Here is a 24,157-nt window from a genome sequence, read left to right as displayed (position 1 = left end):
TATTTTACTGTGCTCATTTAGAGGCTGCGTTGCGCATTTATAATGGATTTGAGCTAGTTTTTTGTTTGTTTTTGTTTTAAAGAAAAACCTTTTTAAAGGCTCTATACAATCATTAAAAGCAGTATTCAAACTGTATGTGATCTGATTTTGATGCTGTGTTTTACAGCAGTTGTGGTTGGACAGTGTTGACAATGTTGCTCAGGCCACTGAGAAATCCAGTATTCAGTATACCCAATCCAGAAGATCCAGTATTGTTTAAAAGCAAAAGACTTAAAAGCAAAGTTGACCAAAGAATCAAAACAGCCAATGAAATCAGTGCTGATAAAAAATAGATACATTAAATATGTGCCAGGTGATCACCAGACCCTAAAAATTCTGGCATTAAATTGTGACATTTTTAATTGCACACACAGTTGATGATTAATTAGCCTTATTCACCACTTTTCTCTTTTCAGTGTTGAGGTTCTTTAATCTCATGCAATAAAAGTTTCATTTAAAAGTGTGGGATGTCTTACATCAAATAATTTACCTGTTGTCATCAGTAAGCATCAGCTCAGCTGTAAAAAGATGCTTTGTCGATCTCTTTTACGTGTTGTACTAATAATATCATGAGCACTGTCGTGCAGGCTAACAGAAATGACTCCTCCAGAGATTAACAAACAATCCTGAAACTACTACCTGAACCAAACTACTAATTAAATAGTAGAGCATCAGCACTTTGCTTTTGCTACTCCAGATAGCATTTTATTTATTTATTTTTAAAGGGCAGCTAAATACATGGTGATAATACAGCAGGGGAACACATATATGATTTCCTGTTTAGTAATGAAAGCGAGATCTCTTCACTCTTAAAACCTTTTCACAAGCAGCACGAGTGCAATCAAGCACCTTTGTTCTTTGTAATGTTAGGTATAAGTTTATTAGTGTGTAGAAAGTAACATATAAAATGTGTTAATCACATAATCATTAGCAAACTAGTCTAACTCTGAATTTGATAGACTACTGTTTGACTGTTATTTTGTAGAAAGCTTCAGTGAATGAAGTTTGTGTTCTCTGAAGCAGAGCACAGTTGTCCATTTTTCATTTTAAGCATGTAACAGAAAACAAAGGCTCAGTCTGAACACATCAGTTTGTCTCACCTTACAGTAACACAAATTAAACTGTCTGCATGCCAGTGTTAGTAGTTACTGTATGTCTTTACTAAGTATTGCAGTTTCACCCTGCAGTTGTGCTTGTGTTTGTTTCTCCTAACCTCTCATAAACCAGTTTCCTCTTTTTTTCAGCCAACCCCTTGCCCCACTTTCTCCACCCTGCCCCTTTTCCCTGTATCACCCAGATGTTTAACCATTGCAGTGTTTCTTTATGTAATATAGGGCTACATTCCAAAAAGCAAATGGGAGATGGACACATCTGAGGCAAAACTTGGTAGGTATTCCAGTATTTTTGATGTTTATTTTATGACTGATGATCCAGATGTATGCCCTTGTCATATAGAGCCTTCTGTCTAATTAAAATGCATTTTAAGTGTGATATAGCTTGATTTGTGTAGTTTTATAGCTGTGTTTTTGTTTTAATATGTGATCTTTGTTTGATTGTGTGGTTCTGTTGTGATTTTCTTTTTTTTTTTTTTTTTGCTGTCAGGCAACTGATAAATGATGCTCTGAGCATTTAAGGAGAATATGTGGCCACTAAATAGCTAAATGAGTCACTTGTGGACTTTGCTAAGTTTCTGGTCTAATGCTTTGCTGCTGATGAGTACCTCCTCTTAGTTTCTATTTTACACCTGTGATTGAAAGCATCATTTCAGCAGGTCTCTGTACTTAAACAACAGCCTCATAGCTCAAAGTGTTTGTCCAACCAGCAGCCTAAACCTCTAAAATTATTAAAACAGCAAATAAACATTTAAAAACCATTTGGTATATTTTTTAGATCTTTTAGCTTTACTTCTATATGTAATTCTTTAGGAAAGTACAGGTTTGGATGAGTGCACTGTTTATTCTGACGAGATTTATTGAGTCAAAACTACTTCTGACTGCTCACTTATTCACGAGGGGTCACCAGAGCAGGCAGCTCCCCATGTTTAATTTGGCAAATTTTTACACCGCATACCCTTCTTGACACAACCCCAGAGGGGTTTGTGTCGCCTCCTGGCATCAAACTGGGTATTTTTTAATTATTAAGTCAATGTGTAATCCAGACTACAAAATCATTCACATGCACAGTTTATGAATTGTGCATGTGGAGAGGGTGAATTTATTTGAAAGGACTTGTGCAACTCCTCTTAATATAGTTGGACAAGTGGTCAGATAAGGATAATGGTGTTATTATTATTACCTTCTGTTCCTGTACAAACACTATGACAGCTGTTGTGATTGTAAAAAAAAAAAAAAAAAAAAACTGAAATAAATAAAAAGTTCAGGTCCTGGATCAACTGTTTTTGAGCAATGCTAAAACAAAAGGTTTTTGAGGCTCAAAGTTGTTTTTATGAAAGTAGAGGTAAACTGAACAGTAATCTTCTATTTAAACAGACAAGTTGGACGGTCTGGGGAGTAGTGGGAAGAGGAAACGTGAAGGCGAACACATGGCAGGCCTCGAGGACTACCTTCAGCTGCCAGATGACTATGCCACACGCATGTCCGAACCTGGAAAGAAGAGGGTAAAATTTGCCCTGGCAATCTATAAGTATATTTGTTTGTTTTGTTAGTGAGGAAAACAAAAAGTCTGAGTTTAAAGTCCATTTATGTGCGGGTTGTGGTTTTTTTGAGAAGACCATTTATAGAGATGCACTGATAGATCAGCCAACTAATCAGCAATTATGATGTTTACTGATTTCAGAGGCTGCTGTTTATTTTTAATGTCAGTTGTGAGCTGGTTAAATGTTTAAACATGGTGAAAGACAATATTTAAAGAGATGTTACATTGCTATTTATTGCGAAGATGTACAAAGGATGGTTAAAAAAAACCCATAATTTTATGATACTGAATATTAAAAGATGTTCCTGAATTATCTGAAGTCATTTATCCATTTCCTGTTCAGAACACGGCACCCTGATTTTTCTCCCTCTTTTTTTTTTTTTTTTTTTAAAGGTTCGATGGGCTGATCTTGAAGAGCAAAAGGATGCAGACCGAAAGCGCGCTATTGGTTTTGTGGTGGGTCAAACGGACTGGGAGAGAATAACAGATGAGAGTGGCCAGCTGGCACAAAGAGCTCTCAACCGTACCAAGTATTTCTAAGAAGATAATCTTGCCAATTTTTTGGGTTTCATTGAAAGGTTTGTACGTTTCCTATTCTTATCAGGTTGTTAGAACAATTGTAGATGTTCTTTGTGGCTATCAAGTCATAATATTCTACAATTTTAAATAGTTTAATGGTAATTTTTTAATGACTCAATAAAGAGAAGTTTGAGGCCCTTCTTGCTATATCACCTCTTTTGGAAACTAGACTGTGAGAAACATTTGGTTAATCAGCCAGCCTTTTCCCCAAAAAGACTCGTCTTACCATTTCCAAAGTAATCTTATTGAGTTTGATTGGGAGCATACAGATTAAAAATGCATAAAATGACTCATATGAGGATGCAGGTAACAGTATTATATTCTGTATTGAAAGATAGTTAACAGATCATCATAAAATACCTGAATTTATAAACATTTTATTTATTAATAAAGTCTTTATCACGTACAGCAAATAAACTTGATTGAAATCTGACTGTAAAATTACCAATAGCATGCTTTTTTTTTTCTGCAGGTGTCCAGAATGTGAAAAAACGCTGAAGCTTATTGGCAATGAATGCTCATCGAGGTGATTATACCAGCTGTTATCACTTTCTTAGCTTACAATACAGGCTTTTATTTCTCTGGATTTTCACAATTAAATATGTAGTTAGTAATTCTGTACTACTTCTTGCATCCTGTCATAATTTTTATGTTTTTTTTTTTTGTTTTTTTGTTTGTTTTTGTTTTTTTGCTGTTTTATACTCTTATGAATTCATGTACTGTATACCTGTAGCACTGTTTTTTGGTCCATCTATAGTTATAAAAACTACAATAAAAGCTACACAATGTAAACTTTGTGAGTCTTACTGAATTTATCAGTTGGATTTTATGATCTACATGCTTTGTGTAATAGGAGATTTTGTTAGAAATGACCACGTAGGTCCATTGGGCTGTTAATTCTTTCAGTTAACATTGTATATGATTATTTTAGAATGACTGGCTGTGAACAATACCACAAAATGTTGTTTTCTGTACACGTAAAATGCTTATTGTAACTTTCACAAGGCAGTTTTCCTACACCAAGGTAGATTTTATGGAAAATCCTTTTGCACTGTGGATTGCTTTACCAGTTCTTTTACAGCATCTTCAGAAGAAGCTGCTGATTTTAAGTCAGTTTGAAATAGGAGTCTAGGCAGCATCTGTGGTTAATCTTGTGTCTTCTATCCAGAAATGGTTTTCAGTGCATTCCTAACCCTGAAACAAATTGTAAATAGTTCTTAAAGTATGTTAATACTCTTAGATGTCACAGGGTTAGCTGGAATAGTCGATGAGAGTATACGCACAAAAATACTGGGAGCATTGGCCTGTTTTTATGTCCATGTTAATGTTTTTCCCCCAAAATAATGAAATATCAATTTTTTTTAAGTTTTAAAAAGTAAAAAAAAATATATATATTTTGCAGTCACAATCAAAATGATTTTACCTGTACCACATTTAGCTAATTACTATACCTTCATTGGTTTGAACTCCCTTTTTCCTTCAGACCTGCATAGATTCAAGCAGGTGCTGGAAACATTCCTCAGAGATTTTGGTCCATATTTACATGATAGCGTCACAAAGTTGCTACAGATTTGTCAGCTGCACATCCATGATGTGACTCTCCCATTCCATGACATCCTGAATGTGCTTTATTGGATTGAGATCTGGTGACTGTGGAGGCCTTTTGAGTACAGTGAACTCATTGTCAGCTTTGTTACATGGTGCATTATTCTGCTGGAAGCAGCCATCAGATGATGGGTACACTGTGGTCATAGAGAGTAATCAGGTAGACTGATTTACCCTTATAACACTGGGCGATTGCCACTGATGCACCTGTGACCTGCCCTTACCTGCCATGAACAGCTGGTTAACACTGAGCATATCAGACGTCTGATCAAACACACTTTGAATCACCGTAATTATACCTAACATTACAGAGAACACCATAATTACGCAACAGTTTCTGAAAGCTGACAAATTGTGCTTCACACCCGGCATACGGTTATTATGGTAATTGTTCCTGGAAGTCCGCAAACAGCAGGACATTTGAATTATGCTGTGTCCCCAATGACAGATTTGGATTTATAGGATTAAACAATCCTTATTTGGTATTAAGGAGCCCAAGGTGTGCCAAGAAAACGTCCCCCACGCCATTATACCATCACTTGCCTGAACCGCTGATACAAAGCAGGATTGATCCATGTTTTCATTATGTTTACGGCAAATTCTGATCCTACCATCTGAATGTCACAGCAGAAAACGAGACTCCTCAAACCAGGCAACATTTTTCCAATCTTCTATTGTCCAGTTTTGGTGGGACCATGTTAATTGTAGCCTCAGTTTTCTGTTCTTAGCTGACAGGAAAGACGCCCAATGTGGTCTTCTGCTGCTGTAACCCATCTGCTTCAAGGCGCTGTGTGTTTAGAGATGCTCTTCTGCATACCGTGGTTGTAACAAGGGGTTATTTGAGTTATTGCCTTCTTGTGAGCTCAAAGCCATCTGGCCATTCTCCTCTGACCTCTAACAAGTCATTTTCACACAGAGATCTGCCTTTCACTGGAAATTTTTTCTATAAACCTCAGAGATTGTTGTGTGGGAAAATCCCAAGATGAAAAGTTTCTGAAATACTCAGACCAGCCCATCTGGCACCAACAACCATGCACCATTCAGAATAACTTAAATCACCTTTCGTCCCCATTCTGATGCTCACTTTGAGCTTCAGCAGGTCCTCTTGAGCATGTCGGCATGGCTAAATACATTGAATTGCTGCCATGTGATTGGCTGATTAGATTATTCCAATAATGAGCAGTTGAACAGTTGTAAAAAGTGGCTTGTGAGAAATATATAGTTCCACAAACTAGTTTGGCTGTTTGGCCCTTGTTTTCATGCACTGCTGAGAGCAGTAAAATAAAATGTAAATTCAACTGCTTTTAGATACATTGTCTTACTGTAGTTGAGTTCAGAACTGGTGAAAATTCCTTTCTGCACAGTAATGATATAGTAGAGTCAAAGTATTCTGACATATGTGTGCTTTGAATTTTACATTTTACTTGAGAATTTCCCATCATCCTACACTTAATATCCAATAATCACAAAGTGAAAAACTGTTAAATAATTCACAGCTGATTTCATTGCCAGATGTATGCAGACTCTGAATTTATTATATATATAAGTCCCATTTGGAGCTATTACATTTTCAAGTCTACAAGGTTTGAACAGCTGGATTTGAACATGTAAATTATGATTTTTTTTTTGCAGATATTGGTCACCTTCCAAGGCCAGGGCAGTGACACCTTTTACTCACTCTAGCTGGATGTTCAATTCTGGAAAGTGTTTCTAGACTTCTTCCATTTTAAAATTATACAGCTGTCTAGTATCTACAGAGACCTTGGAATTTGCTGGACCTTGTGACTTGGTCATGGCCTTGAAATGCACTGTTGCTTGTGGGGCATCGGTGTGGTCTTTTCTGAGATACAATGACTCATCCGATTTTAGACACATCACACGGATAGTTAAAATACTTCTGACTTTCATTTGGAGTGCCACATCATAGCCTCTGAAAATATCTATAAAACAGGGTTGGGGGGGGGATTTTCAAAAATTCCACAAGTGAAATCAAGCACATCAGAATTGTTTACACATCAGGATATTTCATCTGGATTACCATCCATCACTATTACTGGATGAACTGAAGGCAAGACAAGGATCATCAGACACAAACACATCCCTCCTGATGAAGAATTAAATTGCCTTTGGACCATCATTTGAAGTGTGCCATTTGGAAAATAAATGGATGGATTCAGGTGGTAAGTATGGAGCGGTTTTAATGGGTTTTAGGAGCAGTGTTTTCAATGATTCAGTAATTGTAGAATTAAAGTAATTTGTGTTTTATATATTTTGTATGTATGTACAATTCTGTTCAATATTAAACATTTTTTTTATTCCTGCTTTGGACCTTATTTTGTGCTTATTACAGAAAACAAAATGTGATCCCTGTGACTTGTAATGTCATCAATAAAACTTTCAATCATGCAAAATATGTATTATTGCTATATATTAATATAGCAAACTACATATATTAAACCACCAAATGATGCAAAAGTATCAGCCGGTGATAAACAGCAGATATAATGTACTCTACTGACATCAGTATGCCATGTGTGTGGATATGTTCAGAATCTACGTTACTTTTCAAATGATCTTTTTTATTATTATTTTTTTTTAAATTCCATCAAGAAATGAGTAAGTCCACATTGTGACTCATCACTGTGGCACACGATGTCTGCTGGTTCTTATCCAGAGTGAGGACTTTTGAATTCAGCTGGCACATCCATGTCCAGTTTACAGATGACCTTGTAGATTGCTTTCTTCCAGGATGGATCGCGATCTTTGCCCATTGAAATGGCAACGTAGAACTCTCTCAGTGTAATCTCAGCAACTTCCAGGAATCTCTCAGGCACCTGTGAATCCACAGAAGATTTTTTTTTTTTTTTTTTAAATATATACATATCATTAAGTGCTTTGGCAGCATCCTGTTCAGTCTGTGTCTTAAGAGCATGGATTGTAGATTGGCATTATATTTTAGCTGTGACTATGACCAAGCAAATTCAGGTAAGTCATAAAATTAGCATAGAGATAGAACAATATTAAAGGAACTGAAATTATCAAGAACAAATATAATTTTAGCAGGTTTCCCTGACACTTATTCACTGACACTGAAGTGCAGACCTCCACTGAGACAGGTTTATGGTCTGGGATTAGGATTAATCCATGTGTGGGAGTCTGAGCATACAACTGCCTGTGCTGCAGTCTGCTGTTTCAGATTTCACAGTGTGAACCTTTGAGTGTTTAAAACAATTTTCATGTAATTAAAGGACATAAACAAAATTTCATTTTAAGACTTATATTGTTGAATTTGAGCAACATGGTGCAACATCAAGTGCTTAACTTCAAATGAGTGCAGTGAGAATTTAAGTGATGACGAGTACCATGGGGTTTGGTATGGATATTTGCTAGTAATGTTTTTTAATGTTGCCTTACCGCTTTCTAGTAAAAAAGACTTAAAATGTGCAAATATTAAAATCTAATAAGTCCATTTGTACAAAATCATGAGTATATTTTTTTCCCAAGCGAATTTGAGGAATATGTCCAAATTCAAAAGATCTTCTTGCCTGAGGGAAAACATGTTTTTAGCACCACAATGCAGTTCTGCAAAATCAGCACTGATATTTTATTTTTAGTAAGTCATGTTGGTGGGTTTAATGAGCATTAATGAATACAAGTATTTATAACATTTTTTGGGGGGGGGTTCCAGCTATTTATTATTAAACATGTGCATTAAATGTCAGTAAACACCGACAGTGTAATACTTGAGGTGGTCTTAACAATAGTTGTGTAATTAGTATTTACCATATATGGGCCCTGTCAAAATTTCATTGTGCATAAAATACCATTCTTTAGTTTCTGTTCAAATGGAAGCTACTAGTTTTACATGCTTACTCGCTGTAGCTGCACAACTAACACTATTGCAAGTGTGTCTGATGAAGGAGCCCTGGACCATAGTTTCCCTTTTTTCTGTTTGGCACACTTGAAGCTCCTCCACCCACTCTTATCGTCTTTTTGCCCTGCTGTCTTTGTCTTCTGCCACTCAGAGCAGAATTTATAGGTTTAAAGTGTCTGCAGCTCATTGGGAAATACAAGCCACGCTCGTTTTAAAACTCTAATGACTAGATTTTGAATGTGATGTTTTTGCAGATAAGTCTGAGTTAATTAAAGTGACGTCATGATGATTTACATTTTATTTAATTTGATTCTGAGTCCTATCAAAACATGTTAAGTGTCTCAACCTTTAAGCTCTGCACAGAAATGTTTTGACTTTAAATGCATATAATGAAAAAGAAAAATAGCTTCTTGGTGAAGACCATTCCCTTTTTCAATTGCTGAAGTGTGGAATAATCTGCTTCATTAAAATCTCAGTTTTAATAGTTTAGATCCTACTGAGCACAGAATTGTAACAAATTTGCAAAATATCTAAAAGTCAGAAATCAATTTAATTTTATGAGTAGAATCTGCCTTTTAATTACCAGTGATCTATACTTCACAGTACAAACTGAGTCATGGTCAGCTGATCAGCTCTGATGAAATTTACTATATTAATAAATCTGCATGTCACAGCTGTTTGATCAAAGTGCAACAGTCGTGTCAAATAATATTTAAACCTATCTGCCTTTATATTAAGTCTATGAAAGAATTAATATGCTATCTGACCTTTTATGGTCTGTGTGCATATGAAGAATTCAACACTGACAGTTTTTAACTGCATAATTTTACAAAAAAAGCAGAAAAATAAAATCAGTCACTTTTTGAATGCACACCCCTCTGTTTCTTGTTAATGCTGCATATTATGACCTTGGGAGAAACGATAAAATTGCATTATGCCGTTTTCTGCCTTCATTAATATAGTTACAAATTAATAGGTTGTTCATGGCTTTGCAAAGTTATAGTTAACTAGATGAAACAATACTCAGTGTCATATCCTTTTCTCTTCTTTCATTTACTGCAATCAACTTCGATTAAAAAAAAAATTTAAAACATTACATTTTTATTATAAATGGGTGAAAATGATCTCTCCACTTTACTTTTTTTATTTTGCAATAGGACTGAGTCTGCCTAAGTTTTACAGTTGGGAGCACTGTGATTTGTCACATTTTAATGCGCAATTCACATGTTAAATGGTTAAATGTTTAATTTAAAAAAAAAAAAAAAAAAGATAAAGGAAAAATAAAAGATGATACATCTTGATGCTTATGTAATTTCCATAAATGTTACTGAAGTACTTTATTACATGTTTATTACATAAATTTGACACAATCGTATTAGCAGTCATTAAATGAATCTTGTGAAACCTGTGCAAGTAACAAAAGCAGCGCTACAGAAGCAGTGGATACAGTAAAAATATTGACACTATTCAGAAATACAGTGGTCTTAATGTAAGGATGACACATGGTCAAAAATGAGAGCATAAACTAACAAATATCTGAGCGACACTTAAGGACTCATTTTAGGAAGCAGTGTGTTGTAGAGTCGGTATAGAGGTTCTCACCTGGAAGTCACTGCCTTTGTTGTAGTGCCTGTTGAGAGCCCTGAAAAGTTCTGATTCTCTCCCCACAGTCAGACCCCTCACGTCCGCCACTCCTTCAATGAGAGCGTGTCGAGCAAACTTCTCCATCTGGATGTAGTAAAACTCCCTGAAGTTACTGAACCACTTGATGAGCTGAGAGGTGATGGAGCGTGTGAACTGAGGAGGACAAAAGGTAAGCTCATGAAATGTGATGATGAATGTTGCCGTTTTCATATCTGTACATTTTGCAGTTCGCACTACAACATGTGAAGCAAATAAAATGACCTGTCAAACTATTTTACCGTGTTGTGGTGTTTTTAAACATTGTGCTTTACAGAAAATTCCCTTTTTACATAACAGTATTATATCATTTTTATAAAGATATATCTATCTTTTGTGGATTATGATGCTGACAGACATGTATTCACAAGACGCATCGTGTTTTCTATTCTGTGATTATAATAAAATGACACGTGTGAGAATTGAGCTTGTGCTCAGTCTTTCAAGCAGTTTCTCACCTGTACGTCATGGAAACACATCTTCAGCATCAGTGAACTCGGGTATCGAGTGTAGAAGAACATAAGCTTTGCTTTCTTCAGATGGTTTGTGGTCAGACCCTCCTAAAATTCAACAGTGTTAAGGACAAAAAAATGCAAAAACAATTTTTTTTATAGCCAATATCTCAAGGGATGAAAAGGTTTGTGGCACAATGAATAGTTTGTTTTTTAATAAAGGAGTGGCTGTGGCTCAGGCAGTACAGCAGGTCATCTACCAGGTCAGCGGTTCAACCCCTGGCTTCTCCAGTCCACATGCTGGTCAACATCCTGAACCCCTATATGTACCTTCCATCTGTGTGTGTGCTTGATAGAAAGCACTTAAAGATGGAATAAAGCACTGTATGAATGTGGAATGAGGCTTGTTGTGAAAAACACTTTTGCCTTTTTGAACCTCAGCTAAGCACAGGTAGAAATTATTTGACTCCAAAGGCATCCGCTTCAGATGCTGCAGTATTCAAAGAGGTGTTTTGTCACTGCCAAGTGCTATTTAAAGCCACAGGTAAACATAAAGACTTGTAAAGGATACATTCAGCATGTACAGGTTGCTTTTCACCAGGCTATCAGACTCGGTCTTCACATGAGGAAGTTGAATGCTTTCCAAAAGCACCGGATCCACGGACACAGCACGAGTCTGCGGACTTCTCACAGATCTGGAGTTGACCTTTGATCTTACTTTGACTGAATTCCAGTGCACCTCAGTTGACTTAAAATTTGACTGACCATCTTCAGAGCATCTGTCCTGCAGGCATCTGAGAGCATGTTGATGGTCCATGCTGTGATTCTCCTCCAATCCTTGATCTTCCTGCAGAGCGGCGTCATTGCTGAAGGAGGTTAGGGATTTTGGATGGTGGTGAGCTGCCGACCTGGATCTTTCCAGTTCCGGTTTTTGCACAACCAGAGACAGAGCTTCTGTTTGAACATCTGGGATTTGTACCTCTGGAGTACCACAGTATGCAAGTCTTAACTTATCATCACTGCACACCAGTGACTGAAGAGGCGTATCAGTCTTGACATTTTCCACATCATATGGTGATGTCTGTAAAAACGGCACGCTTTTGAAAATGGAGTCGACGCTCTTGCTGACAACCCTGGACAGTTCATACTTCAAAACATCTGCCATCAGCTTTATCCGTTCCGGTTTGGATTGGAAGTAGTTCATCAGCTTAACCTTTTTCCATCCTTGATATTTTATACTTGAGCTGCTCTCAAACTCACTGTATGAATCTGTAAATGCATCACTATGAGATATATTAATGGGATCATTCCAGTTTGTGGCTTCACTTTCTCCATCCAGGTGAGTCAACCTTGTTCTGAGCTGTCTGAGGTGCTGATGCTGGTTCTCGAGCTGCTTGCTTGTTACCTGTCTTGGAGCCGTGCTTTCCATGTGTCTCTGAAGGAAAAGCGCTTCTTGAATCTTTTCATCATCATGCACACAGTCAATCTCTTCATGCTCGTTTGTTGTCACTTCTGGGCCGTACATGCCAGGAGGGCTGGTCATACCTTTGATGATATTTTCTACTCTGGCACGCTTTGCCTGATTGCCTCTGTTCGGGTTCCAGTCATGATGACCATAAGAAGTGGGTGCAGGAGACCGGTGTCTTCTCGTGGATAAATGTCCGCTGGTGCTGCCTCTCGATGAAGTGAGATCCAGCTGACTGGAATACATCAAGCCAGCATCTACACTGCTATAATAAGCACTATCTGATAGTGTTTTCATGTTCTCACTGTCTCTGTGTAAGGTCAAAGAAACATGTGATGCATCTGAATTTGATGGCACAAGGTCAGGCTGAAAAGAGGAGAGATGCTCTGCAGCACAGTCATCCAGGCAAATGTTGTTGGAGGAATACATGGCTTTGCTCCAAACTCTCTGATTCATCTTTTTAGGGTTAAAAAGACAGAAGGAGAAAAAAAATCATTATGAATCATGAAAAGCAAGTAATAGTAATAGGAAAGAGAGTACAACTTTGATACTCTGACTACTGGATTGGCTGGTTTAGTTGGACATCTAGCAGAGACACCATTCTTGCATATACATGATATCCTTTTAAAGCTGTGGGTTACCTTACAATTTTCTCAAAATAAAAAATATGTATTTTTAATTTAGATTAAACTAAATTAGTAAGAACACAAACTGAAATGTTAAAGGATCGGCACAAACTGCAAACATTTCGCACGTTTACTAATAATAAATATGCAGTAAAAAAAAAAAAAAAACTTACCTGGTTTGTGCTGCAAAGGACTCAGAGGGAGGGCGCAGGTCTGGGACCTGCAGGAGGAGACTCAGTTATTTGTAGTGGTGCAGCTGAGAGCGCCTCCAGAAAGGAGGAGGTGTGTTCTAACATGCCAGCCTATCCCGTCCCTGTAGCCGGCCACACAATATTAAATATATGAATCACAGAACGCAATTAAGGAATAAATGATTACTTCTTTATGAGGGTATCCATTCATTCATTCATTGTGTCTGTTTTCTTATGTGGTTGCCTGATGTCTTGTAAGTTATTTTAAAAGAATAGTATTCAGACATGGTACAGTCCTGTTAACATTGAATTAATTTTATTGTTATCATCTGAAGAAACACTCAATTTATTTAAGTTTAATCACACTAATCAAAGGATTAGAGTTCATGTTAATGCGGACTACGATGGGAATGAGAGTAATAGCCACTCCGCCCGCTACACTGGACCCCTCCCGACCAGCCGCAGTGGTTCCTCCCACTGCAAGTGCCCCGCTGGGCTTCCGGACCGCCGCTTCCACCGCTGCCAAGACCGGGCGGACACTCCTTGGGTACGCTATGTTATCGCGATCTCCGCGTGTTTACCGGACGCTGTGCCGTTCCCTGTCAGCGGCCTGTCAGGTAGGTTGGGAAGGCATAACCACACGAGTCTCTGTTTTCACCCTAAAACATTCGAGGACTTACAACATGGCTAGCTGCTAGCTCGTGAAGCGGGGCCTCGTTACCAAGGACAGACCTACAGTCAGGGTGACAGAGGCAGCACAAGTTTACGAAGAGGTCCAGCACACCCACTCCATTAACTGTTTTGTGTTTTGGTAGTTATAAAAGCCTAGTAGTTGCTGTACATTGCTATATGTGGCAGGCACGGTCTGAAATAGGATCATGTTTGTGTGTGCAGGTGAGCTGACAGGAATAGCCCAGTGTAACTGGGTGGTGGTAGGTGTCTCCTCGGGGCTGAACTGTACTTCTTTGGGGTCCCTGGTGCGTTGTTGTCAGTGTGTTCAGTCTGCAGAGCTGTGCTGATAATTCTTATCTGGTTTATCAGCACAGCTCCTGGCAGAGCAGTTGCTTGGATAAAAGTGATGAACAGCTCAGCCCTCCTGGAGTCTCAAAAGAAGTGTGGAGTCCTCCTTAAGAAGTCATGTTGGTGGCTTTGTGATGATGCAGAGTTGTATTGTAAGCTTATTTTTAATGCTGCACACACACCAGCTGGATGCTTATAATCTGGATGCACAGATATTTTAAGCTCATATCAACCTTTTTAAATGATACTATGGGAAAATAAGCTGCCCTGCAGATGGCAGTAACTCATGTTTATTTGCCCTGTTGCATCAATTTTGGGTTTTAAAGATGGCCTAATGGAGAGATTAAAGACATCAGGGCAGTTCAGTTCGAGAGGTAAAAATAGAATAAACAAAAAAAGAATAAAATCCTGCCAAACGGTTTGTTTGGGTATCAGTGTCAGGCCAGAATTTCACAATCGGTACATCCCAGATTTATGAGCAGGGCTTTGAATTGTTTTCATTAGTCTGCCTAAGTTATGGTCACTCATTTAAAGACAGAATATGGAAAATCTCACCATGCGATATAAGTAAATTGCTGATTACAGTCCACTGAATTCTGTTTTCTTACTCCTCCTAATTCAAGTGCACAATCTTAGCTAAGGTGGCAACTGCTTTTGATTAATAGTTCAGTAATTATCTCAGCTTTATATATATCATAAGGAAGCTGTGTTGAGCTGTTTTCATGCACAAATTCCAGCAAAATATCTTGACAACCAGGTTTGGGCACTCTTTCTCACATGGAGCACAGAGCAGGAAATGGTCAGCTTCAGTCATGTTCTCACGCTCCAGTTAGTGTAGGTGTGGTACTGCAAAGGGAGGAAAAGGGAGAGCCACCTACTGTCCGATCAGACCGGCATGACATTTGTGTTCTCACATGTGTGGCTGTCAGGTGTTTAGGATATCTAAAACCTGCTTTAGATTACAATAGTTAGAGCAGGGTGTGGCAAATACCCAAAAGAGGTTGTGTACTCACACAAAAACATTTTTTGTTTTATTTTTATTTGTTTTTTTTTTTAATGTTGCATATATTGTTTTGACTGAAAAAACACTTCAAATGGGACAGGCTGGAAAAGGTATTGCAAGATGAGCTGGTCAAGCTGTTTAATCTTGAACTCTCACCTTTGAGGTATTTTGTTGTTTTAGAGAGTAAAAACTTTTGACAGTCACTTGGTTGCATGCCTCCACATCCTTCCATGGATTATTTCAGTCATTTTTGACAACTCCACCCACATCAGTAGGTTTAACATGGGTCACAAGTGACCCCCTCCACACAAACATGACTGTAAAAGCAGCCAGGACTAGACAGATCTCTTCTCTAGAGGCCCTGCCTCTAAAATACACACACACACGACTCATATCAGGAAGCGGCGGAGTGGCCTTACAGCTGCCTGTGTCGTCAGCACTGGAAAAATACTGCAGCGTAACTGAGTGTTGAAAGTATGAAGGCTTTTCAGACTCTTATTTTCCACTGAGGAAAAGCAAAAGATTGACCATCAGGAAGCTGTTCAGCCATCCTGATCTTAAGGTGTCCAGTTTAGTTAGTAGGAACTAACCATTAAATTTATAGGGGTTTGTTTTGGGGTACAGCATAGTATCACAGTATTTTGCGTAGTGGTATTGTATTGATACAGACACCCCAAATATTGATAGTTTATTATATAAATTAAAATATTCTGGAAATACTACGAACAAGCGAGCTCATCTCATGCAACACCATCCTGATGTTATGGTTACTATTTTATTTATGATGTTCTTTCCACTTCTGGATTATGGCCCCAACAGTGCCCTCTGGAACCTTCAGTAATTCTTCTGTAACCAGTGCCATCGGTGTGTTTTGCAACAATAAGGTTGCAAAGGTCTTGAGAGAGCTCACTGGATTTTACCCATCATGAGATGTTTCTTGTGTGACACCTTGGTAACGAGACACCTTTTCATAGATCATCAGAATAGAATCTTTATTGTCATTTGTTACACAAGTTGCACAATGAAATTTAAAATGCAGACCTTCCAGGTTCCTCAGCAATAAATAATAGAAAGTATGAGTAGTAAAATTGTTACTAAAACACAGTGCATAAAATTAGAAGAGACCAGTCCCAATACACACACACACACACACACACACAAAAAAAACACTACTACCCCACTTTCCTTTTAAGAGCAGAGTTCAGTTCAATGATGGCTCTGGCATTAAAGCTGTTTCTCAGTCTATTTGTTTTGGCCTTCATTGACCTGAAATCTGCCTGATGGCAGCAACTAAAATAAAGAATGTCCAGGGTGTGAGGGGTCCTGGAGGATGTTCTGTGCCCTCCTTTGGCAGCTAGCATGAACAGTTCCTGGAGGGAGCACAGGGGCCAGCCTATGATCTTTTAAGCCACATTAATGACTCTCTGGAGTGGTTTTCTGACTGCTGCTGTGCAGCTGTTGAACCATACACGCAGACAGTAGGTCAAAGTGCTCTTTACAGAGCAACGGTAGAAGAGCATTTCTCCTGCAGGTTTCCACATTTTAGAATAGCAACAATTATTCAAATATTTTACCTAAACTGCAGCTTGATTTGAGTTTTTTCTTTTTTTTTTTTTTTTTGGAAAAACTTTGATTTAAATTGGATAAACAGTTGGATGGATGGATGGATGGATGGGTGGGTGGATAATTGTAAAATTAATATCTTCTGGATTTGATGGTAAAAAAAAAAAAAGAGCCTCTGTGAAGTTTTATCAATCAAGCCGTCAACTGAGAAAACAGTCTGCAGTTTGAGGATGAAAATAATTCCTAGTTGCAGCTGCTCTAATTAATGTGTGAAGGGTGTGTGTGTGTGTGTGTGTGTGTGTGTGTGTGTACTGTCTGTTATAATCAAAATGATACATCAAATTAAACTGTCAAAACACAGCATATAAATGTATAGCCGTGAAATTAATTTTCTTTTTTCGGATCTTTTCAGGTCAGTAGTGTGCTGGTCCCACAGAGTGCTTCAGGTAAGCAGGCCGCGCAGTGGACGGAGCATTTAGCTGGAGTTTAGACCCTCGGTACTGATGTAACATCTAAGGCTGCTCTCTTTATTCAGCCTCTCATGAATATCCATGCTCTATTAGTGGGTCGTACGAAGCAGAATGAGTAATTCTGTTTGAATGGCAAAGATGCCTGAGGAGCCCACAAGTGGTTAACTGCAGCTTTCAGAAGGCTTCACTCATATCTAATGTTAGAGCTGAAGGAAAAGCAGGAGCAGCAGTTTGTGCTGACTGTCTTTTTTTGTCTGTTCTTCTTTAAGGTCACGCTGTCTGCAGCCAGATAGTTTACAGGAAATCTCAGCTGTAAGTTCTCTCCCCTCATCTTTTGTCTCTCCGTGAACACCCCTCAGTAAACACTTGTATTTTGTACTGTGGACATCTGCACAAAATTTTGTCTGTTGTATGGAATAAACCTAAATATTGGATAATAGTGTGGTTTTGCTCTGTGTGCTTTTCAACAACCTAATCCAGCTCATAATCTAATATGAGTTAGGCCTAATCATAAATATATCCACTGGTTGATAAATGATGCCAATAAATTAACTGAAGCGCTAAAGAAATTTGTAATTTTGTTGTTGTTAAATTGTTATCAAATCAAAAGTAAATGCTCTTCTTCTTGACATTTAGATGCGATTTTCCATCATCAGTCAATATCTCCCAAATAAGATACTTTAAGACATCTGCTCTTCACAGTATGTATCAAGTCTGTGTCTTTAACAAATCGTGGATATAAACGATCTCTACTCTGTGTTTAACTGATGGCAAATCCTTTTTTTCCTTTGTGTAGGGGATGAAGTGGTCACAGTCAAAACTCCTGCATTCGCAGAATCAGTTACAGAGGGGGACGTGAGGTGGGAGAAAGGTTGGTATGTGTAAATATGTCACAGGAAAAATATTGAGAATCAGTCAGATGTTGGTGGTAAATGTTCAGCACATACAGTATATGCTCTTCGATGGATTGTTTTTGTTTTTATTTTTAAAGCTGTGGGTGACTCTGTGACAGAAGATGAAGTGGTTTGTGAAATCGAGACTGACAAGGTATGCCGAAGGAAACCTGAGATCATCCGTGATAGTCTTTTTTTTTTTTTTTTAAGAAATTATGATGGACTTCTTTGTTTTGTGCTTCCAGACCTCAGTGCAAGTCCCCGCTCCTGCCACCGGTGTAATCGAGGAATTACTGGTGCCTGATGGAGGGAAGGTAGAAGGAGGAACGCCCCTCTTTAAACTCCGGAAAGGAGGTTTGCTTATATTCATTTATTCATTTACAGTAACATGAACACAGTTTGTATTACATAGGAAACATGTTGTATAGGTTCAGTGCAAAGCTTTCCACTGAAGTCAAATGACCCTTGGAGGTGCACTGTGGTGTGAATGAGAAACACTTTTGTAGAACCTAGCTAAGATTAAATAGTGTTATGTAAATGCAGAGCCTTCATTATTGTTACAATACAAATTTAATCAAATGCAGTATCTTTCATGTGGGGCTACTTGATTTTATTTAATTCTAATACATATCACATGACAAACTATGCTTGGCAACAGCATAGCATATCACTATCACCGGTCAGGTAAATTTTTTGCTAAAAATATTTTCTGCAACATTTCTCATTTTGTTGAAAAGAAACACTTCACATTTGGCTTAAAATTTGCTTTTTTTTATATTGAAAGGTAGTTCATTCCAAAGTTTTGTAGCACAATATGTTTTTTAGCCATTGAATTTTCTAAATTCACTTCTCCTCAGTCATTTATAATTGAAATTTTCTGAAACTTGTAGAGCCTTACCATCTTTGGAGACTGATTTTCAATTTTTGACTTTTTAATTTTTTTAATGAATTTTTTAAAAAATTCCAAAAATTCTATACATTGATGTTTACCTTTACTTCTCCCATATTCCTTGGCTGACTTCTTTGAAACATGGTATGAGTATTCAAAATGTTTCAAATTTTAGATTTAAATTAAAAATCTTTTTTTTTTTTACAAATTTTTTGAAATTTTGAATATAAACAGTGCATTCATATTTAACTTCAGTGACTGCTTTTCCCTTATTTATTGACCGAATCATTTGAAATTTGCTCCAAGTATTCATTGGGGCAAATCTTAACAAAATGCTGCATGAATTTTTTGACTTTTTTTTTTTTTTTTTTTTTTTAACTTCTACAAATTAAAAAAATTTTCAAGACATACTGTAGCTTGAGACTGAACTTAAATGGCTACTCCTCTATTGAGAGGTGGCATGAGTATGCACTGGCAAAATTCTATAAAAATGGTGGAGTCTGATTTTTTTTTTTTTTTGGTACAAATGTTTTGAAATTTTTGAGCAATAACATTGATGTTTAACTTCAGTTGCTACTCCTCCCTTTTTTATTCTTATCAGGTTTTTAAAATTATGAAAATCTGAAGCAAAATGTGCAATCATTGCATTTATGCATTTGTACTTCTTTCTTCTCAGCTGCTGCTGCCAAAGCTGCCCCCTCCCCAGCTACAGATGCACCACCTCCAGCAGCCGAAACCTCTCCTCCATCTCCACCCCCTCCTCCACCCTCAGCCCCTGCTGCCACACCTCCAGTGCCACCACAGCCCACCCAAGCCAAGCCTGGTGTGTAGTTTTTATGTAGTTATGGACTTTGTACCCACATATCTTTTTAGGTCACAAGCAATTCATGTTGGCTCTCCAACTCTCATCTTGCAAGAGCTATGTATTCTTTTGTTTCTTATTTAATTATTAAGATTCATCTTTCTCTTTTCACATAGTTGCTGCTGTCAAACCCAGTGCTGCAGCTCCAGCCCCCACAGCAGCTCCTTCAGCACCAGGAGTCAGAGGAGAAAGCAGGGTAACACACATGCTGATACAACATTTGATATATTCTTTTGTTACATTAATAATTTGGCTTCATGCTGCAGTTAGATGAAAAATTAAGGCGCATAAAGAAGATGGTTCATAGTCTGTCATTTCTTGTGTCCAGGTGAAGATGAACCGTATGAGACTGAGGATCGCTCAGAGGCTGAAGGAGGCTCAAAACACCTGCGCCATGCTGACCACCTTCAACGAGGTGGATATGAGGTGAGCGTCAGTCCGGTTTTCTTCCCCCCCAAAGCACCCGATTTCCATCTTCTTCTTCTAATGTTCAAAATTTTTCTCCAGCAACATTCAGGAGTTGAGGAATCTCTACAAGGATGCTTTCTTAAAGAAGCACAACACCAAACTGGGTTTTATGTCAGCGTTTGTTAAAGCTGCTGCGCACGCTCTGACCGACCAACCTGCTGTCAACGCCTGTAAGAACACACAAACATCTCTCCTCACACAGAGCGCAAGCAGTCAAATGTACTGAATAAAACTTTTTTTTTTTTAAACAAAATGTTTTTGCAGTTATTGACGACACAACCAAAGAGATTGTCTACAGAGATTACGTAGATATTAGTGTTGCTGTGGCCACTCCTAAGGTATCATGTTTGATTCTCTATAAACTGCTGTTACAATTTGACTCTTTATATTTTTGCTGTTAAATTCTGGCTAACATTAATATGCCTGAATCATGTATGATTAACCAGGCTTACGCCTCTCACATTTAGGGGCTTGTCGTACCTGTGATCCGTAACGCTGAGACCATGAACTTCGCAGACATTGAGAAAGCCATCAATGCACTGGGAGAAAAGGTCAAACTCTTTATGCAACATCAGACGGCACAGACATACTAGAATGAGTTTGCTTTGAACCTTTCACTGTGGATATTCGTTGTTGTGCAGTGTTGTATAAATGAGAAGATCCTTTGTGTTGTGTTCCTCAGGCTCGTAAAAATGAGCTTGCTGTAGAAGATATGGATGGAGGCACTTTCACCATCAGCAACGGTGGCGTGTTTGGTTCATTGTTTGGCACACCCATCATTAACCCCCCGCAGTCTGCCATCCTGGGCATGCACGGCATCTTTGACAGACCTGTGGCCGTTAATGGCAAAGTGAGAATTGTGTCCACTGATGAAATACCAAGACCTTCTTTCTTTAAATCCTCATAATAAAATAAATGTACTTTTTTCCCCCCATATATAATGTTCTTAAGCCAAACTACTTTCTGCTTTGGCAGGTTGAGATCCGGCCCATGATGTACGTGGCGCTGACATACGATCACCGACTCATTGACGGCAGAGAAGCCGTCACCTTTTTACGTAAGATTAAAGCAGTGGTAGAAGATCCACAAGTGCTGCTCCTGGACATGTGATGCTCTCTTCTAAAAAGATTCAGCTGCATAAAATGAACTCAGCATCACAGAAAACGCACAGTCGCTAGCCTGTACAAGTATTTTTTTTTAACTATTGAAACTACAGGGATGTACTGAGGTTGTGTTCCAATGATCATTGCACTTAATGTTGCCTAAATTGATAAAACAAAAAACCTGCTACTTTGATCAGTAATTCTTTTGCTACATTTGAATCACTCAGATGGAAAACAGCTTGCCAGTAGGTGCGTTATAAAGCCCTCAGATGGTAATATGAAGCCGTTCATAAACTCACTGTATTCTCGTCACAGTTGCATAATCATAAAACAGAAAGGCTTTTCCAGACAGCAGCTTTTTCCCCTGCTCGTTAGTGCTCTTGTGCCACTTATTTTCCACAGTGGAGCTAAAACAGGGTTAATTCAAATTAGTTCAAGATGTTTGATGTTAACACAGCTTTCACAGATTGCTTTGGTTAGATGCCGTAACCAGCAACAGTCTGGGAAAAAACGAGTCAGCAACCAGGAAACGAGCTTTTTATGGAATATGTGTACGGCGGTGCCACGTCGACTCTGTTTGACTTGGTTTAATCATATTCCTGCTTGTCCTGTATATCGTGATCTAGTATAAACCTGCCTCACTCATGGTTGTCAAGGCTACAAGCTTTGATCGAACTGTTAACAAACGCACATCATTTCATTGTTTTTTTTTTCTTTTTCAGCAGAGACCGTACAAAACACAAACCTCGTGCTTTTTTTTTTTTTAAATACACATTTTGTTACTTTATGAAAAATGTTGGAATTAAAGTTCAAAATGCTGATTTTATGTTGGACCATTCATTGTCATTGTCCTCTCATATATGAAATGCTTCTACCTATTTAAAGAAACAATTTTAAACATTAAACTTTCTTCGGTTTTATGTACTGAAACTTGTCTCGCACTTTTCTTCTCCATGTTTGGATGTAGTTGGTCTACTGTCCTCCCACCTTTGGGTGTTTTTTTTCCTCTGAGAGCTGAAGAAAGTCTGTCAAATCTATTAAACAGAGTACAATTTAATGATGTTTTAGTTACAAAAATGCCAAAATCTTATAGTCCCAGCTTCTGCAATATGTTTTCCAAACAAAACTTCTCAAGTTGTCACATCTGGCTCTGATCATTCTTTGCTGTTCTGTGACTTTAAGATAAAAATAGATTTTATTTCTCCTGAAAGGTGGGAAATGCTGTTAGAGCAGGGAAAACATTAAACACAATAAACAATATCCTTCTAGACCATGTGCATGTCATGTCGCCATGAGAACCACTCTTATACAAGCATTGTATTATTTTAATTTCACAACAGCAAAATCTAACTTATATCCCCAAAAGTAGAATTATACATGCCTAGCAACCTAAAAAAAAAACAAAAAACTTAGCATATAAACATCTGCCACGCCTTTTTTCCCCACTGTTAAGTATGTCTGCAACAGGAAAAAAACATAACGGAGCTCCATGAGTAAAAATATAAATAAATTGCAATAGAAAATCAATGAAAATGAGCAGATTCCTTGCAGCCCTTTGTTTTCTGTTATGTGTGGTCAAGCATGCACCGCACTGTTAAAATCTGAATCCAAATATCTGAAAAATAAGCCCATATTATATTATTGGAGCGTTTAACATGCTTTGGGCTCCTGAACTATTTGAATAACTTTATAGCTCCTGAGTTGGATCCAGTTACTGAGTACGTTGATTATTCATGCTAAAATTACCAGAATGAAAAGCTGTTTGATCGACACTGATGAATATCAAACTATTGCTCTGTCAGAATTTCTCATACCAGGCATCTTGTCTTTTTTTTTTGTCTCTTACTCTCTTCAAACAGAACGACTTAATGGAAGTCGCCGTCCTGTCAGTCTCGCAGCGCAGCGTCCGTGTATTTCTGTCGACATAACACAGTACAGAACAAAGGCAGGACTGAAACTAGTGCTTGATCTGATCAGCCTGTTAAAGATCAGCCTTTAAAAAGGCAAAGTGGCTCAGCACTGGAAACAAATGTTGCCATTACATTTCTGTGGCCAACACTAAGCAGTGATGAACACAAGGAAATGATAATTTTGTACATCTTGATATATTTGGTCTGACAGATATTTAAGAAAGCCAGAGCAGGCAAACATTTTATGGAGATTAGCTCAAGTGTTAAACATGCTCTTTCATGCCAACCTGGTCAGTGTTGGTACCAGTATGTTTACACTACTGTTGCTCAGGTCTTAGTGAAGCTCTGATGCCACGACTGCAGCGGGACGCAGGTTGATAATCGTGTTGGCAGAACAGAAGGCTGTCTGCAGTCGTGCGTTGCTTGTTGTGAAGATAATACTTCAGACTAATACTTTACTGCTCTTCCCTCAAAAAAGCTGGCCTTTTTTTTTTTTCTTTTTGCGGATGAACTGGACGCTTCGCCTTGACATTCATCTCCTGAGAAGTCTTTGTCTCTTTTAAAAGGACTTGGAAATGCAATGACGGCAAAACAAAAGCAGAGCGCTGAGGCAATGGACGTCTTCATGGTCGATCTTGACTGAAACATTTCATCTCCTGCCAGATTCTATTTCGCCCCCCGAATTCTCTGCCGCATGAGAGTTGTGCGCCAGCGATGGATCTTCAAAGCCTCATTAGCCGGCCTGCCGCTCAGCTCTTGAGAAGCTTCAAATAATGGGATCATCTCTGACAAAGTCTTGAGGGTTGCTTG

At 38.2% G+C, this 24,157-nt stretch overlaps 3 protein-coding genes across 9 annotated transcripts in view; 2 read left to right on the top strand and 1 right to left on the bottom strand.

The window, feature by feature from the left end:
• ylpm1 (YLP motif containing 1) overlaps nucleotides 1–10,655 on the top strand; it is a 33,688-nt gene extending 23,033 nt beyond the window's left edge. For 4 of the 7 annotated variants that reach the window (XM_030720882.1, XM_030720881.1, XM_030720880.1 and 1 more), the window contains 4 exons: nucleotides 1,374–1,425; nucleotides 2,529–2,656; nucleotides 3,088–3,272; nucleotides 3,746–3,995. In XM_030720882.1, the coding sequence (XP_030576742.1) occupies nucleotides 1,374–1,425; nucleotides 2,529–2,656; nucleotides 3,088–3,234 (327 nt within the window). In that variant the 3' untranslated portion in view covers nucleotides 3,235–3,272; nucleotides 3,746–3,995. Of the gene's footprint in view, nucleotides 1–1,373; nucleotides 1,426–2,528; nucleotides 2,657–3,087; nucleotides 3,273–3,745; nucleotides 3,996–6,510; nucleotides 7,192–10,422 lie in introns of those variants that run through there. The other 3 variants (XM_030720885.1, XM_030720884.1, XM_030720883.1) reach the window with 3 other exon arrangements.
• LOC115773938 (prospero homeobox protein 1-like) lies at nucleotides 7,545–12,805 on the bottom strand. The gene is made up of 4 exons (XM_030720886.1): nucleotides 11,456–12,805; nucleotides 10,891–10,992; nucleotides 10,355–10,549; nucleotides 7,545–7,712 (listed from the first exon to the last, which is right to left on the bottom strand). The coding sequence occupies exons 1-4, from the start codon at nucleotides 12,803–12,805 to the stop codon at nucleotides 7,545–7,547; spliced, it is 1,815 nt and encodes a 604-aa protein (XP_030576746.1).
• An 848-nt stretch (nucleotides 12,806–13,653) lies between these two features.
• LOC115773939 (dihydrolipoyllysine-residue succinyltransferase component of 2-oxoglutarate dehydrogenase complex, mitochondrial-like) lies at nucleotides 13,654–22,367 on the top strand. Its single transcript, XM_030720887.1, has 15 exons — nucleotides 13,654–13,783; nucleotides 17,165–17,198; nucleotides 17,492–17,534; nucleotides 17,859–17,923; nucleotides 18,019–18,093; nucleotides 18,214–18,269; nucleotides 18,361–18,469; nucleotides 19,681–19,827; nucleotides 19,983–20,062; nucleotides 20,195–20,292; nucleotides 20,374–20,504; nucleotides 20,599–20,672; nucleotides 20,802–20,885; nucleotides 21,017–21,184; nucleotides 21,310–22,367. Exons 1-15 carry the CDS (start codon nucleotides 13,721–13,723, stop codon nucleotides 21,442–21,444), a joined length of 1,362 nt encoding a protein of 453 aa, XP_030576747.1. The 5' UTR covers nucleotides 13,654–13,720; the 3' UTR covers nucleotides 21,445–22,367.
• Nucleotides 22,368–24,157: the final 1,790 nt, after the last annotated feature.

The sequence above is a fragment of the Archocentrus centrarchus genome, chromosome 24, assembly GCF_007364275.1.
Source record: "Archocentrus centrarchus isolate MPI-CPG fArcCen1 chromosome 24, fArcCen1, whole genome shotgun sequence".
In the NCBI taxonomy this organism is placed as follows: domain Eukaryota; kingdom Metazoa; phylum Chordata; class Actinopteri; order Cichliformes; family Cichlidae; genus Archocentrus; species Archocentrus centrarchus.
The sequence above is the reverse complement of the archived record's forward strand: the minus strand, read 5'-3'. Positions and strand labels throughout refer to the sequence as shown.

Excerpts from the sequence above, each read along its gene's own strand:
- LOC115773938 (XM_030720886.1), bottom strand. The coding sequence starts at position 12,805 with ATGAATCAGAGAGTTTGGAGCAAAGCCATGTATTCCTCCAACAACATT. Across the intron at positions 10,993-11,455 it reads GCAACCTGTACATGCTGAAT|GAGGGTCTGACCACAAACCA; the intron begins GTATCCTTTACA and ends GTTGAATTTTAG. Across the intron at positions 10,550-10,890 it reads TGTGTTTCCATGACGTACAG|TTCACACGCTCCATCACCTC; the intron begins GTGAGAAACTGC and ends TGTCCTCCTCAG.
- LOC115773939 (XM_030720887.1), top strand. The coding sequence starts at position 13,721 with ATGTTATCGCGATCTCCGCGTGTTTACCGGACGCTGTGCCGTTCCCTG. Across the intron at positions 13,784-17,164 it reads CCCTGTCAGCGGCCTGTCAG|GTCAGTAGTGTGCTGGTCCC; the intron begins GTAGGTTGGGAA and ends GGATCTTTTCAG. Across the intron at positions 18,470-19,680 it reads CTTTAAACTCCGGAAAGGAG|CTGCTGCTGCCAAAGCTGCC; the intron begins GTTTGCTTATAT and ends CTTTCTTCTCAG.